The sequence below is a fragment of the Castor canadensis genome, chromosome 15 (assembly GCF_047511655.1).
Source record: "Castor canadensis chromosome 15, mCasCan1.hap1v2, whole genome shotgun sequence".
Taxonomy (NCBI): Eukaryota; Metazoa; Chordata; class Mammalia; order Rodentia; family Castoridae; genus Castor; species Castor canadensis.
In genome coordinates this window covers 62,527,640-62,541,363 of record NC_133400.1, presented here as the reverse complement: position 1 = coordinate 62,541,363, position 13,724 = coordinate 62,527,640, and the positions used below count along the sequence as shown (strand labels likewise).

The 13,724-nt window shown below is 37.4% G+C and overlaps 1 protein-coding gene and 1 pseudogene across 1 annotated transcript in view; one reads left to right on the top strand and one right to left on the bottom strand.

Moving 5' to 3' along the window:
- The window catches only part of LOC109702398 (uncharacterized protein C2orf78-like), a 55,012-nt gene extending 50,647 nt beyond the window's left edge, over nucleotides 1-4,365 (top strand). The window contains exon 3 of the mRNA XM_074056321.1: nucleotides 3,794-4,365. Within this exon, the coding sequence (XP_073912422.1) occupies nucleotides 3,794-3,815 (22 nt within the window). The 3' untranslated portion in view covers nucleotides 3,816-4,365. The remainder of the gene's footprint in view (nucleotides 1-3,793) is intronic.
- Nucleotides 1-13,724, bottom strand: part of LOC141417261 (integrin beta-1-like) — a 725,909-nt pseudogene that overhangs the window by 322,526 nt on the left and 389,659 nt on the right.

Genomic DNA, 13,724 nt, shown 5'->3' with positions numbered 1-13,724 from the left:
TGTACACCTATGGCTACTTACTTGAGCTATAATCTAACCTAAGGAAAATGAACTCTAAGCAGAAGACATATTGAGGCTATCCTCAAAATTCCACCACCAAGTACTAAAAGACAAGTGCATGAATTTTTGGAAGCTGTTGGATACAGCTGACTCTGGATCCCTGGATTCTCAGAGACAGCTAAGCCCTTATACTCAAGCACCAGCAGGGGAAATGTCCCCCTAGAATGGACTGAGACAGAACAACAAGCTTTTGAAAAGCTAAAACAGGCATTGGTGTCAGCACCAGTGCTTGCCTTGCCAGAATTCCAGAAGCCCTCCTACTTATATGTACATGAAACAAGAGGCATAGCAAAGGGATTACTTGCTCAGATGTTAGGGCCATGGAAAAGACCAGTTACACACCTCTCAAAGAGACTGGCCCTAGTCACAGCAGGATGGTTAATATGCCTGAGAGCCATTGCAGCCATGGCTATACAGTTAGGAGGCTAATAAATTAACTATGGGACAAGTGCTCCACCTAGTGGCTCCCTATGCAGTGGAAGCCCTTTTAAAAGCCTCACCAGACAGATGGATGACAAATGCTCATATAATTCAGTATCAGGTTCTGTTGAGAGATCAAAACAGAGTAAAGTTTTTAAAGACTGCTGCTCTTAACTCCGCTACTCTTCTTCTGGATGATGACTCCAAGGAACCCATTCATGACTGCCTAGAAACTCTTGAAAATACCTGGAGCCTTTGGTTGGACCTAACTGATGTTCCCTGAGATGAGCCAGATGAGCTCTAGCTTTGTGACCAATGGAGTAAGGTATTCAAGGGCAGCAATTGTTACCCTGGACTGGACCATCTGGGCCCAGGCACTTGGGCATGGCACCTCAGACAAAAAGGCTGAACTAATCGTACTGACCCAAGTACTAAGGTATGGGAAAGATAAAATTATTAATGTATATACAGAAAGCCCGTATGCACTTACAATGGCCCATGTACATGGAGTCCTTACAGGAATAGAGGCTTCATTACTATTAAGGGTAAAAATATTAAAAATGCTCAGGAAATCTTAGCCCTCTTAGAGGCCTTCTGGCTTCCTAAAAATGTGGCCATCATTCACTGCTGGGGTCACCAAAAAGGAGACCACCCTGAGGCAAGGGGAAACTGAGCAGTCAAACAAGCCACAAGGGCAGTCACCATAAAAGCAGTGGGGCCTCTCGAGATTTTGCTAACTCATCCTTCAGCCCTGCTATCACAACCAAATTACACAGAACAGGACCTAAAATTAGGAGGGACCCTCCAACTGAAGACAGGCCCCTCTGGATGGATAACATTGTCAGATGTATGGATATTTCTCTGCTGATCTCTGGTACACATGCTTATAAAAGACCTTCATGACACCACTCACTTAGGACCCACAAAATTAACTAAACTTTTTTAAAAATGGTTCTTTATCCAGAATTTAGAACACCTGGCTCGAGATCTCACTACAAGGTGCAGTTTATGCCAGTAGTTTAACCAAAAGGGGCCACCCTTGCTTGAGCCAAGAATGAGAATGAGAGGTTCCTTCCCTGGAAAAAAATGGGAAATTGATTTCACTGAGATCAAGCCTGGGTTGTGTAGATATAAACATTTACTGGTAGTGTTCGAAACGTTCTTTGTATGAACTGAGGCTTTTGCTATAAAAACTGAGACAGCTCAGATTACTGTAAAAAACAAAACTCTTACGGGAGATAGTTCCTTGATTTGGCCTCCCCTTAATACTAGGGTCTGATAATGGCCCAGCTTCCACAGCTAAAACATTTAAATTAATACCAAAAACATTACAGATCAAATGGAAGTTATTCTGTGCTTATAGGCATAAAGATCAGGGCAGGTAGAAAGGATGTACCAGACTCTAAAAGAGCTGCTTACTAAGCTCTCTTTGGAGATGGGCAATGGCCAGGTGAACCTCCTTCCTGCAGTCCTATTAGAAGTTAGATGTACCCCTTATAGAGATAGTTTCACTCCATTTGAGATTCTGTATTTGCAACCACCTCCTATAATCTCCACATTGGGGGAAGAAACCTTAACAAAAATTTCTAATCATGATCTCCTCCAGTCTCTCCAGGCTCTTCAACAGACTCTCAAATGAATTCACTCAGCTGTACAGAAGCCCAAGGAACAGTGACTCCTGATGGCCCCCTTGGGACTCTTTACAAGTTGGGAGACCTAGTTTGGGGCAAAAGACACCACCCTGACAACCTTGAACCCCACTAGCAAGGTCCCTACACCATAATCTTGTCCACTCCCGCAGTGGTCAAGGTAGCTCAAAAACACCCATGGATTCACCATACTCAGCTCAAGAGAGCCTTCACTGAAAACACTGACTAGTGTTGGACAGTAGTCAGAGCTGAGGCTAATCAGGATCCCCGCAAGATAAGACTTAAATGTGTTCCTAATGAACTGTTCTCTTCTGTTCCTCAAAAGATGTTATTTCTGTATCTGTTTTTAATGATCCTGCCCTTAGAGTTACTTGTTACTTCTCACCCTCACGCACACCTCAACCCCCACCCACCCTGAAATGTCATATGGGAACTTGGAGATTCTGTCACAGGACAAGTGATACAAAGGCTCATAACCTCAGGCCAGCCCGCTTTCTCCATAGATATATGGGATGTCTTTGGGAAAAGATGGAATTTATACATGTATTCAGGAAAAAGGGGAAATAAATATGGATGTGGTCCCTACAATTTCGAAGGGCTATAGACTAAACAATGTTATGTTTGTCCAGTAAATACACCTGGCTGCTCGGCCTCAGGCCTATACAATTTTGCCAGTTGGAGCTCTGTAACTGAAGCCCCCTGGGCACATAATGACCCCTTTATCTCCACCACAGATTCTCGCTGAGACACTCCCAGCCTGATATGTGGAAGGGGAACTTGTAACCATCTAAACATAACCTTAAAGTCATGGCAAACCTAGTCAAAGTCCATGTGGGAAACAGGAAAAATGGGGCTTTCGATTATATGTAACTAGTAGAGATCCAGGGACAGAGCTCACCATTCAGCATATGGAGGAAATAAGGGAAGAGGTTCCTATTGGCCCAAATGCCTTACTTAAATTTATCCACCAATGCATTTCTTCTGTAAAACTGATGATCTTGAGAACTTAATATGATCCTATCCAGTCAAAAGCTTCTATGACTTGACTCTGTAACTAAAAGCAGTGTGGAAGAAATGGTTAAAAGACTCAGCCATGGGGAAGCCATTAATCATGTGTCCAGAGGGAAGCCATTAATCAGGTGCCACCATAGCTTAAAAGCTGAAGGGTGTTCATAAAATTTTTGTTTCCAATAGAGACAAGGAAAACAGTAGGAACAAATGTGGGATGCAGATAAATGGTTGTGCTGATTGTGTTTACTCATGCTTCACAACGGTTGTCAACTAACAACCATTGTTTCACTTCTGTACGTAGGCTAGCTTGCTTTGCAACTATTGTCAGACAGGACATGGTTTTTGCCCTTAAAAGCTCTGCTAGAAGTTAGAAAGGGGCTTCTCTGAGGGCCAGTGACCTGTTGGTCAGAGCAGTCACCAGCTGTCTAATAAAGACTCTTCCTTAAAGTCTTTCTTGGGTTGTCATGCCTCATTCTGACTCATAAAAATAACTGCTTTTTAGAAGGGTTATAGAGAACTGCTAAAACTTATGCACTGAGGATTCCAACCTCGGATATTCAATTCCTGTAACAATAGTGGCCACTGTTGTAACACAGCTGAAGATTCTGACACCTTACTTCCAATAGTTTTAAAAATAACAATTTTTGTTGTAGGAACAGGGATCCCAGAACCTGAGGCATATGAAAGAGGGAAAATAACAGAAGCTACAATCTTCTGCTGTTTGCTGCCATCTTTTGTCATTTCTCACTGCTGCCAGAAACCAACGGTTATAAGAACCACCAAGGTTCTGGGATAACTACCTGCAAAGAGCTGCTTTTCACCTACGCATGATTTCTATCAGGATGGAGCAAAGGACCTTAGCCAGATGTTTTGTAACATACCCATTTCCACCATTAAAGCCACTACCAATTGAAGTGCATTCAAATGCCATCATAACTGGACTGCCATGCATCTGCCTTGTTACCAGTAGCATATTGTACATTCTGCCTGACATTGAGTCTTTACTATTCTCCCAGTAACTCATTCCACTACAATCCTGAGGGACTCATTATGTTATAATTATACATTTTTTAGATTCCAGTACTACTGTGGTGGAGTAATATAATTGCCATTGTAATGATATTAACAGGTGTTCCTTTTAAGAGTATATTCAGAGCTAAATTCTCTGTCTTCGTGAACATTAAGACATTAAGGTTAGAACATTAAGGTTCTAATGAGTAAAGATACAGACATGACTTTTAGGGAATATTGTTACCCCCATGATGGGCTTTTTCTCTTTTTTCATTTCCTGGATGCTATGAGATGAATGGACCTCCTTTGTAACACTCTCCATCATGCCATGTGACCATGAAATTAAATCTCTGAAACTATTAGCTAAAATAATCCCCTCCTTTCTTACGTTCATTTATACAAACATGTATTATAGCTTGAGAAAGTTGACTAAGACAATATCCTCAGTAATATTTATAAATGCATTATTCATACCCAAATATATAGGTCCCAATTTATCATTAAAAGTACAATGAGAATTCATGAAATTTGTACTATGCTATGTTTTCCCATTAGTGACCTAAGACAACTATGTTGCCATTTGCCACCATCTGAGTCACACAGTCAATATTAACTGGAATCTCTACATTTTGCTGTTTCTGGTCAATCTGTTCATTAAGTTTGTGGTTATAGAATCATCAAGGAAGACTGCAGTGGCATCATTGATATACTCTGTTAGAGCTCAAATGATGAACTGAACCCCTCATTGACACTCTGAGGAACAAAAACATGAAGGAACAATGAGGAAAACAGTAAGTACATAACCATTTTTGGTAATTGCCCTCAACATTAAATCAGGATTCCAGAATTCATAAAAGTGAAAATATTGTCCATTTTTAAAATTTCTAAATATGTTCATGAGGAAAACCATTTTTCCATATAGAAACTGTTATTTCTCATAATGTTTTAGAGAGAGAAATAAAGAGGCAGAGAGAGAGAGAGAAGAAGAAGGAAGAGGCGGAAGAGGCAGAGAAATACGAGGCAACAAGAGAGAGAGGAGGTAGGAAGAGGAAAGAGGAGGGACAGGAACAGAAGAAGAAAAAAGAGGAGGAGAGAAAAAATTGACAAAGGTAATGTCATAGTATTCCAAAGGCAAAAAAATCAATCAATAAGTTGGAGTCATCTCTGTGGCTATGCATTGAGAATGATGGAATCATTATTTTGTGGTACTTGTTGTTTAACTCAGGGCCTACAGTTTGTTAGTGATGAGTTCTGTTGCTTTAGTCAATCTACCAGCTCTTTTTGTGTTGTAATTTCTAAGGTAATGTTGAATCCTGTCCAGACTGGCCTGCACTGGGATCTTTCCACTTGTGCTTCCTTATACAGCAGGAATGGCAGGCATGCATAACTGCATCCAGTCTTTTTTTAAGATAAGGTCTTATGAATTTTCTTATGAGCTGTCTTTGAACTCCCATCCTCATGATCTCTACCTTCTAAGTAGCTAAGACTACAGCCTTGAGTCATTGTACCAGACCATAAAAATTGAATTCTCATAAGACACTTGCTAAGAGTGTCAAAATAACCCATCAGTAGGGAGAAAGAACTTTGGGGCAAAGAAAAAAATTTCTGCACTGCAACAAGGTGACAGCTCCATGCCTAGACTCCATGGTTTCTTTTACAGTAGAGGTTCATTCACTGATTTCCACAGAGCACCTGAAAATGGGTCAAGTGAGAACTTTGATCCTACTCCATATTCATTGGGTTTCACTTAAAAATAATTGACTTTCCAGTTTGAAGTGATGCTTGTCAGACATCTTGATTGGTGGACTTATATCTGAAGTGTGCCAAGCATGACATTAACATTCAAAATACATAGGAGGATGCATTTGTTATCTGCATCATAAAAGCCCTTACATCATTTTGCTTGTTCAATCATCAAATATTAAAATATTTGTAAGTTTATCTGTACTTTTAATGTTTAGTAATATAGTAAAAACATGTCTACTCATTACCAAGTTATGGATGAAGAATTACTGGAAATATCTTGTACTTATATGTCCCTCTTGTCACTGTGTAACTAACCTTCTTGAAATCTATCTTTGCCATGATACACTTCAATTAAGCAGAATTGCATGAATTTGCCATTAGTCGATCATTTTGTCCCCCATCACTGTAATTTTCATACTACTAAAAGTTATCTGTTCATCTTCCTGATCACTATCTATACAAAATATATTACATATATTTATTAAATGAACTGTTTCCTTTTGAACTTGTTAAAATGTTTAATAATCGCATAAGTTCTGTGTCTTTACAGTTTGTTTTTCAACACTGTGATTTTTGAGATTAAAAACTGTTATGTCTGGCATAAACTCACCTTGGATGCCATGTAGTTTTACATTGTATATGGTAATATGAAAAATAGTTATCCTTTCAGATAGACACAATGTTCTAATGATTGCTTCCTGCTATTGTGAATAAATGTATGTATACAATTTTATATTAATCTCCTGTTGAAAAAAATAAGCATTTCTTATCTGGAGTGGAGTTAATGGGCATATGGGTATACCCATTCTCTGCTGGGTAGTAAAATGTGTTTTGCTAGGTGGTTGAACCATCCGGTTCAACCTGTTGAGTGAACATAACATTCCTGTTATAATGTTATTCTAACACATGTAATCATGAATACATTTTCATATACTCTGATGTAAATTACTCCCTCCATGATTTAAGTGTCTCCTCACATGTCATGGGGCATTGAATCTTACACTTTTTTGAAATATATTTTTATTGTATTTGTAGTGGATTGTCTTTTGTTAGTAGTCTATACAAATTCATTTAAGAATATTTTTGGGTAACATACTTTATGAAATGTGTCTTTTGCCAATTGGTAATCCCAAATCTGGGACTTAATTTCTCATTTCCTTATTTTACACTTTTATTAGCATATTAGTTTTACAGTGGGCTTCTTTGCAATATTTTTATATATGCTTGCAGTGAATCTTGATTAGATTCACTCCTTTCATAATTCTTCCTCATCCCCCCTACTTTCATTATTGTCAATCATGTTTTTGCAGTACTCGGGAATGAACTCAGGTGTTGTGTTTGCTAGGCAGGCACTCTATCGCTTGAGCCACTCCATCAGTCCTTTTTTGTGTGGTATAATTTCAAGAGAGAGTCTTGTCAACTCTTTGCCCAGGCTGTCTTTGAATCACAAGCATCCTAATCTCTGATTCTCAAGAAGCTAGGATTATAAGCATGAGCCTCTGGCTCCTGGGTCTCTCCCCTTCTTCTTAGAACAATTTCAGCAAGTTTCATTGTTCTCTTTCATACATACATAGAAATAACATAGACCATATTGCCCTGCCTTTATACTCACCATTTGCCTTTACCCCTAACAATGATACCCAACACAGACAGGACCACTTTTATGTTTGCTCCTTTGTCATTTGAAGTGTATATTGATGGTTGCAGGGGGTATCACCTCGGTATTTTGCACGTGTATATATCACAATTAAATCAAATCAACAGCCTCTATCACTTACTCTTTCTCTATTATACTACTCTACTGTCATTCAGCAACAGATTATGGAGAATTTTGTTATATGATTTTCATACATACATGCATTACATTTTGATAAAGTCCATTCTATGTCATTCTCTTTTCCTCTCCAACCTGCTTGTTTTGCACTCAGACAGACCCACCATTAAATTCATATTAAATTCATGCTTTTTCTGTCTGTATATGTGTGTGTGAATCATATATATACATATATATACATACAGAGATATATTATATTTCTTAAATTCTTAATTGAGTTAGCATATGGATCAGTAATATTCATTGTAATTATTATTACTAAGTCTGTGTTTTATTTGAAATTTCATTTGTAATAATTGTGGATTAACAGAAAGATGTGTTCCCTGTTTATCATTCTGTTGAATTGAGGTTTCATATACATATAATCATATTATATATATGATTTGTTTTGCAAGGTAAATTCCTTCTATTCCTGGTTAAGTATAAACTACTGATATAGGTGAGAATTGGGATAAGTGGTTATGAAATAAGACATTAATTTGAGAAATTCTTCAATTTGGCTTTGGTGTTACCTGGTCCTTCATCCTGTAATACCATGTGTATTCCATAACTGTCCCTTTGTCAATTTTTTTCTCAAGACTCTTCCATATACCACTGACAGGAATTCAACCTTTTTCTGTACTGAGTTCTACTTTCCATTCAATAAATATCTTTAGAGTCACATTACTCTAACAAAAATTATTAAGAAGAGGCATGAAGTTAATTCAAAAATAAGATACACATACACACACACACACACAATCAGACCTATGCATACATGAATGTAAACATTTATATCTCTGTATATGTATAAGAATGCATACAGAGACCTATCTGCCAACTATAATACAAATATTATAGAAACTGTACAAGAATGCAACCAAATAGAATTAATTTTGTTTATGTCTCAGTGAATTTGAATTTGTTTTTGCATATTATAAGCAGATGTTTCTAGAATTTTAAATAGCATTTAAAGGGCAATACACTTGCTCTTACAGATTTTCACAATGACATTTTACAAATGTCATACAGCTACTAAACAAACAAACAGGTGTTCTGAAAGGCATGGGTTAAAATTATTTGTTGTGGTTATCAATATTGTTACAAGAGATTGCAAATTAACATAAATAGAATTAACCTCTGGTACAGTGTGACTTTGTGTTTGTGACCAAAAAAGATATATTTGTTAGCATGACTGATACAGTTTTAACTGACTGATATGATGAAATTTTTAAGAGGGATATGTTTGTAAAGGGATTGACATAATCATTCTTTTATTCATACAGGAATGCAGAAACAGTCAACACTTATATGAACATCTTACATATTTATAGATTGGCATTAGAGTTTATGGATAGGTTATTTGATAAAAAGTGCTGCAATGGAAATCAATTTTCATACATTTTCCTAAGAATCAAAAACATGAATTTTAGATGGCTTCTATCCCTTACCTTTTGACAAGTCTTCATATATGATATAGAAACTAGTATGTGTTTTAATGCCAGGATACATTGTTTACACACCAAGTAGACAGTATTGACATATTGAAACATGTTAAAATTAGTGCTTGTAATCCTGAGCTTTGGTGAATTAAAAGAACATGACAAATGAGGAGTACTCCCAAAGACTAACTTTGCAACATTTACAAGAAACACAAAGGATTCCTAGTTCAAGTGCAAAAAAACCAAAATGTATTATGAATTAGGAAAACTGTAAGCAGTTCGGTGGAAATATTATAATCACCATTAATAAAAGGAAGAAAATAAATATCTCCTAATATGTGGAAGAACCCTATACCTCTAATAAGAGAAATATAAAGCAATAAGCACTTTTACACCCAAGAGACTGCTAAGTGAAATTAGAATGTTTTCCAAATTTTAAGGATTTCCAGGAATATCTAAACTGAAATGAAATTTAATCAGCTAATTTGAATATTCTTTATATCTACCAAAAGTTTAAAAACTACTCTGAAATTGCTAGTAATTCAGCCACAGGTGTGAAATTGTCTTTTATTTTCTTCAGAATATATTGGGGTCAGTGTTCAAACAGTTTTTATCACAATGGCAGCAAAGAAGATAACAAAATCACACCCATATCAAATATAATTCTTATTTCTTTATCTTTTCTTGATTTGCCATCCTGGGAATTGAACTCATACCATCTTGCTTACTAACCAAGTTCTTTAACAACTGAGCCACACCCTCACTCCTTTTGCTTTTAGTTTGTGTTTCAATAGTCTCCTGCTGACTTTGTCTCAGTTGGCTTTGATCCATGGTAGTCCTACATTGCAGGTAGCTGGGATTACAGGAGTATGATACCCCAAAAAGTCCCAGTAATGAAAATACATACTATGTAAAATACATATCAATAAAAATGAATGAATATCTGCTCAGCTCAATATTATGATTAATAAAAAACACAAAGTAGAATAATAAGATGTGATATTAATTAATTAATTAAAAGAATAATTACACAGGCTCTCAATTCTTTAAAATACATTTCATTTTCTTTGGTAATGCTGTAAAAGTACCTAACCAGGGCTTTCTAATTTTAGCAATTTTTGTGGTTTGCCCTCAGAAAAGACAGGTTAAAAAGAAGTATGTTTATATAATAAAATATTGTCCCTACTATCCCTCATTTATTTAATAATAACAGTAATGTATTTACCATATTAGACTAGTACATGTTAGTACAACAGGATCTGGACATGTTTCAAGGAGCACCATTTATTCCACTGCAGAGATACAGTCTGGCTGATCCATGGAAAAATTAAATATCAGTATATCAAAACAGACACATCAGTTTTCTCTTTTGGTAATGTTTTTACATATATGACATAAGCATTTGATCCTATTGCCAGGAAACTGTAGGGGAAGCAGTCGTAGAAGTTCCCTTCAATAAGACTGGTTGAGGTCGTATACCATGTTCTGAGGTATGTCCTCAAACATTTATTTTTTCATCCTTTCAATATTAGGGCCACTTTTTCTTATTAAAACTGAAATCATATGTGTTCATGAATTTCAAACATATTACACTTCCACAAAACCACTGAAGTAATCAAAATATTACAATTTTATAGATAATAAAATGGAGTATCATATATATTATTAATATTTAAGAAGGTTACAATTGCCAGGAATTTGACTCATTTGTTTCTTCACAACATGCAGATGTCAACTGCTTTGCTTCATAGTAGACATAAGTCACAACTCACATGGACTTAATTAAATGATCAGAAGGTAAACTCTACATATGACCACAGCTAGTCTTACCTTTCCTTGCTCTGACACCTGCTCCATCCTGCCTCTTCTGAGGTGCACTAAAATTACTTAGCTGAAATTAACCTTAGTATGCAACCAAATAAAAACACATTTAGAGAAGTAAAGGGGATTCCAAGATGTCAGCTAGAGGGAGGAAGCAGAAAGTGTGCCTCCTATAGTGAAATCTTGGAGAGACGCTGGAGACACACCTTGCAGGTAAAACCAATGAGAAGAGGCAAAACTTTGACCCCTCCACACCTCCAGCCAGCACAGAGAATCTCCCTGGGCCGCCAGTCACCCGTGCCCAGACAGCTTGGGAAGACGCAGAGAAGGTCAGCTTAGCAGTACTGCGGTACTCACACAGACAACCCTGGGCCAGATCAGCATAGCCCCCTGGACAGACCGACCCCTACCCAGGGAAAAAAGAAAAACTGAGTAATAAGCAATAAGATCAATAAAGACATGTGGGAAAGAGAGTGGGGCTCACTGAGTGCCAAAGACTGGGAGAAGGGAATCCTTCCCAGAACTGTAAATAAACAAGTCGGGTGGGTGGGAGCAGCGGCGCGTGCACAGCAACCAGGAGTGGGAAAGCTTATGAGAGTGGCGGAGGGAGGAAAACTCCACAGGAGAGGGGGGAAGACTCACCTCCCACATGAGTTGCAAACAAACATGCCAGCTAGCAGGAGCAGCAGCACTGCCCAGTAACCAGGAGTGGGAAAGCTTGTAAAAGTGGCAATGGGAGGAAAACTCCACAGGAGAGGGGAGAAGACCCACTTCCCACGTGAGCTGTAAACAAACACGCAGGCCTGAGAAAGCGGGTGCAGTATTACCTCCCCCAGTGTGCTTGGAAAGAGGAAAGCTTGTAGCAGAGGCTCACGCACAGTAGAACTCTGAGTAAACAAAGCCTGCAGGGCCAGGTGAGTGTTAAGCTCGCCAGGCAGAGAGCAGCGGGCAGGCAAGCCACAGCCGCAGATACCATTCACAGAACTGTCTCCAGATTCTTTTTTTTTTCTTCTCTCTCCCTACCTTTGATGAGAAAACAACCAAACTACACCTGCATGCTGAAAAACTTACTGAAACTGTATTGCATTTGAACTTGGGACACATTGTTGGCTTTTTTTTGTGTGTGTGCAGTTTTGTTCTACTTTATGCATCCCCTTTGATGAGACAACTACAGAACAACATCTGAGGCACCATCTCCAGGATTGGAGACTGAGATGGACACCAAAATTATTAAGACTGAAACCTCATTGCGTTTGAACTTGGAGGGTTTTTTTTTCTATTTTTCATTTTGTTCTATTTTATATATATATATATTTCTTTCATTTACTTGTTTTTATTTTTATTCTTATCTTTATTCTTTTTATTTTTTATTTTCAATCCTCTGTCTCTCTAATGCCTGTTCAGCTTACTGTCAATTAGTACCCTAATGCTCCCTGTTTATACCTTTGAAAATTTTTTGATTCCTTGTTTTGTTTTTTCCTACTTTTCTGTTTGTTTTTCCCTTTTCTTTAACTTCTTGCTTTCCATCACCTCTTACCCTTCCATTCTAAATATTACCAGTGTTATTATTACAAGCTAGAAAATACTTAATTGCACACAGTACAAGGACAGTAACAACACCAAGGACAATGACTGGAAGACAGAAAAAACAGGGAAACCATTTTCCCCACAGCAAAAATTAGTACAGGAACCAGAGGGAAATGAACAAAACAGATACTCAGATCCAGATTCCAACAAAATGAAGATAAACTATGCCAAAGAACCCAATGAAGCCCACAAGAATAATTTAAAAGAAGACATACTACAGGTACTCAATGAGAATTTTATAGAGATGATACTGGATATGGTCAACCAAAATGTACAGGAGACATTCAAGAAAGTCAAAGACAACAAAAATAGAGAATTTGATAAAGCAAAAGAAGGAATAAAGTAAACCATAGAAGCACTGTATAAACACTAAAGTGAAATAGAGAACATGATTAATAAACAGATAAATGAACTCAGGACAAAAACAGAGAACATTAAAGAGGAAACCACCAGGATATGGAAAACCTCAGAAAAAAGAACAAAACAGAACTTCAAAACAAAACAGAAGGCCAATCCAGCAGAATAGAACAAACAGAAGACAGAATCTCAGAACTTGAAGATGAAATGGTAATTAAAGGAAAAACTGAAGAACTATTAATTAAACAACTCAAAACCTGTGAAAAGAAAATGCAATAACTCACAAACTCCATCAAAAGACCAAACTTGAGAATCATGGGCAGCGAAGAAGGAGAAGAGGTGCAAGCGAAGGGAATGCATAATATATTCAACAAAATAATAACAGAAAATTTCCCAAATCTAGAGAAAGATATTCCCATATAGATGCAAGAGGCCTCCAGGACACCAAACAGACCAGATCAAAATAGAACTACCCCACGACATATCATCATTAAAACAACAAGTTCAGATACTACGGAAAGAATATTGAAGGCTGTAAGAGAGAAAAAACAAATAACATACAAATGTAAACCCATCAAAATCACAGAAGACTTCTCAAAAGAAACATTAAAAGCAAGAAGAGAGTGGGGTGAGATCTTCCAGGCACTGAATGAAAATAACTTCAACCCCAGGATTCTCTACCCAGCAAAACTATCATGCAAAATAGATGGAGCAATAAAAGTCTTCCATGATAAGCAGAAACTAAAACAATATGTGACCACAAAGCCACCACTACAAAAGATTCTTCAAGGGATTCTGCACACAGAA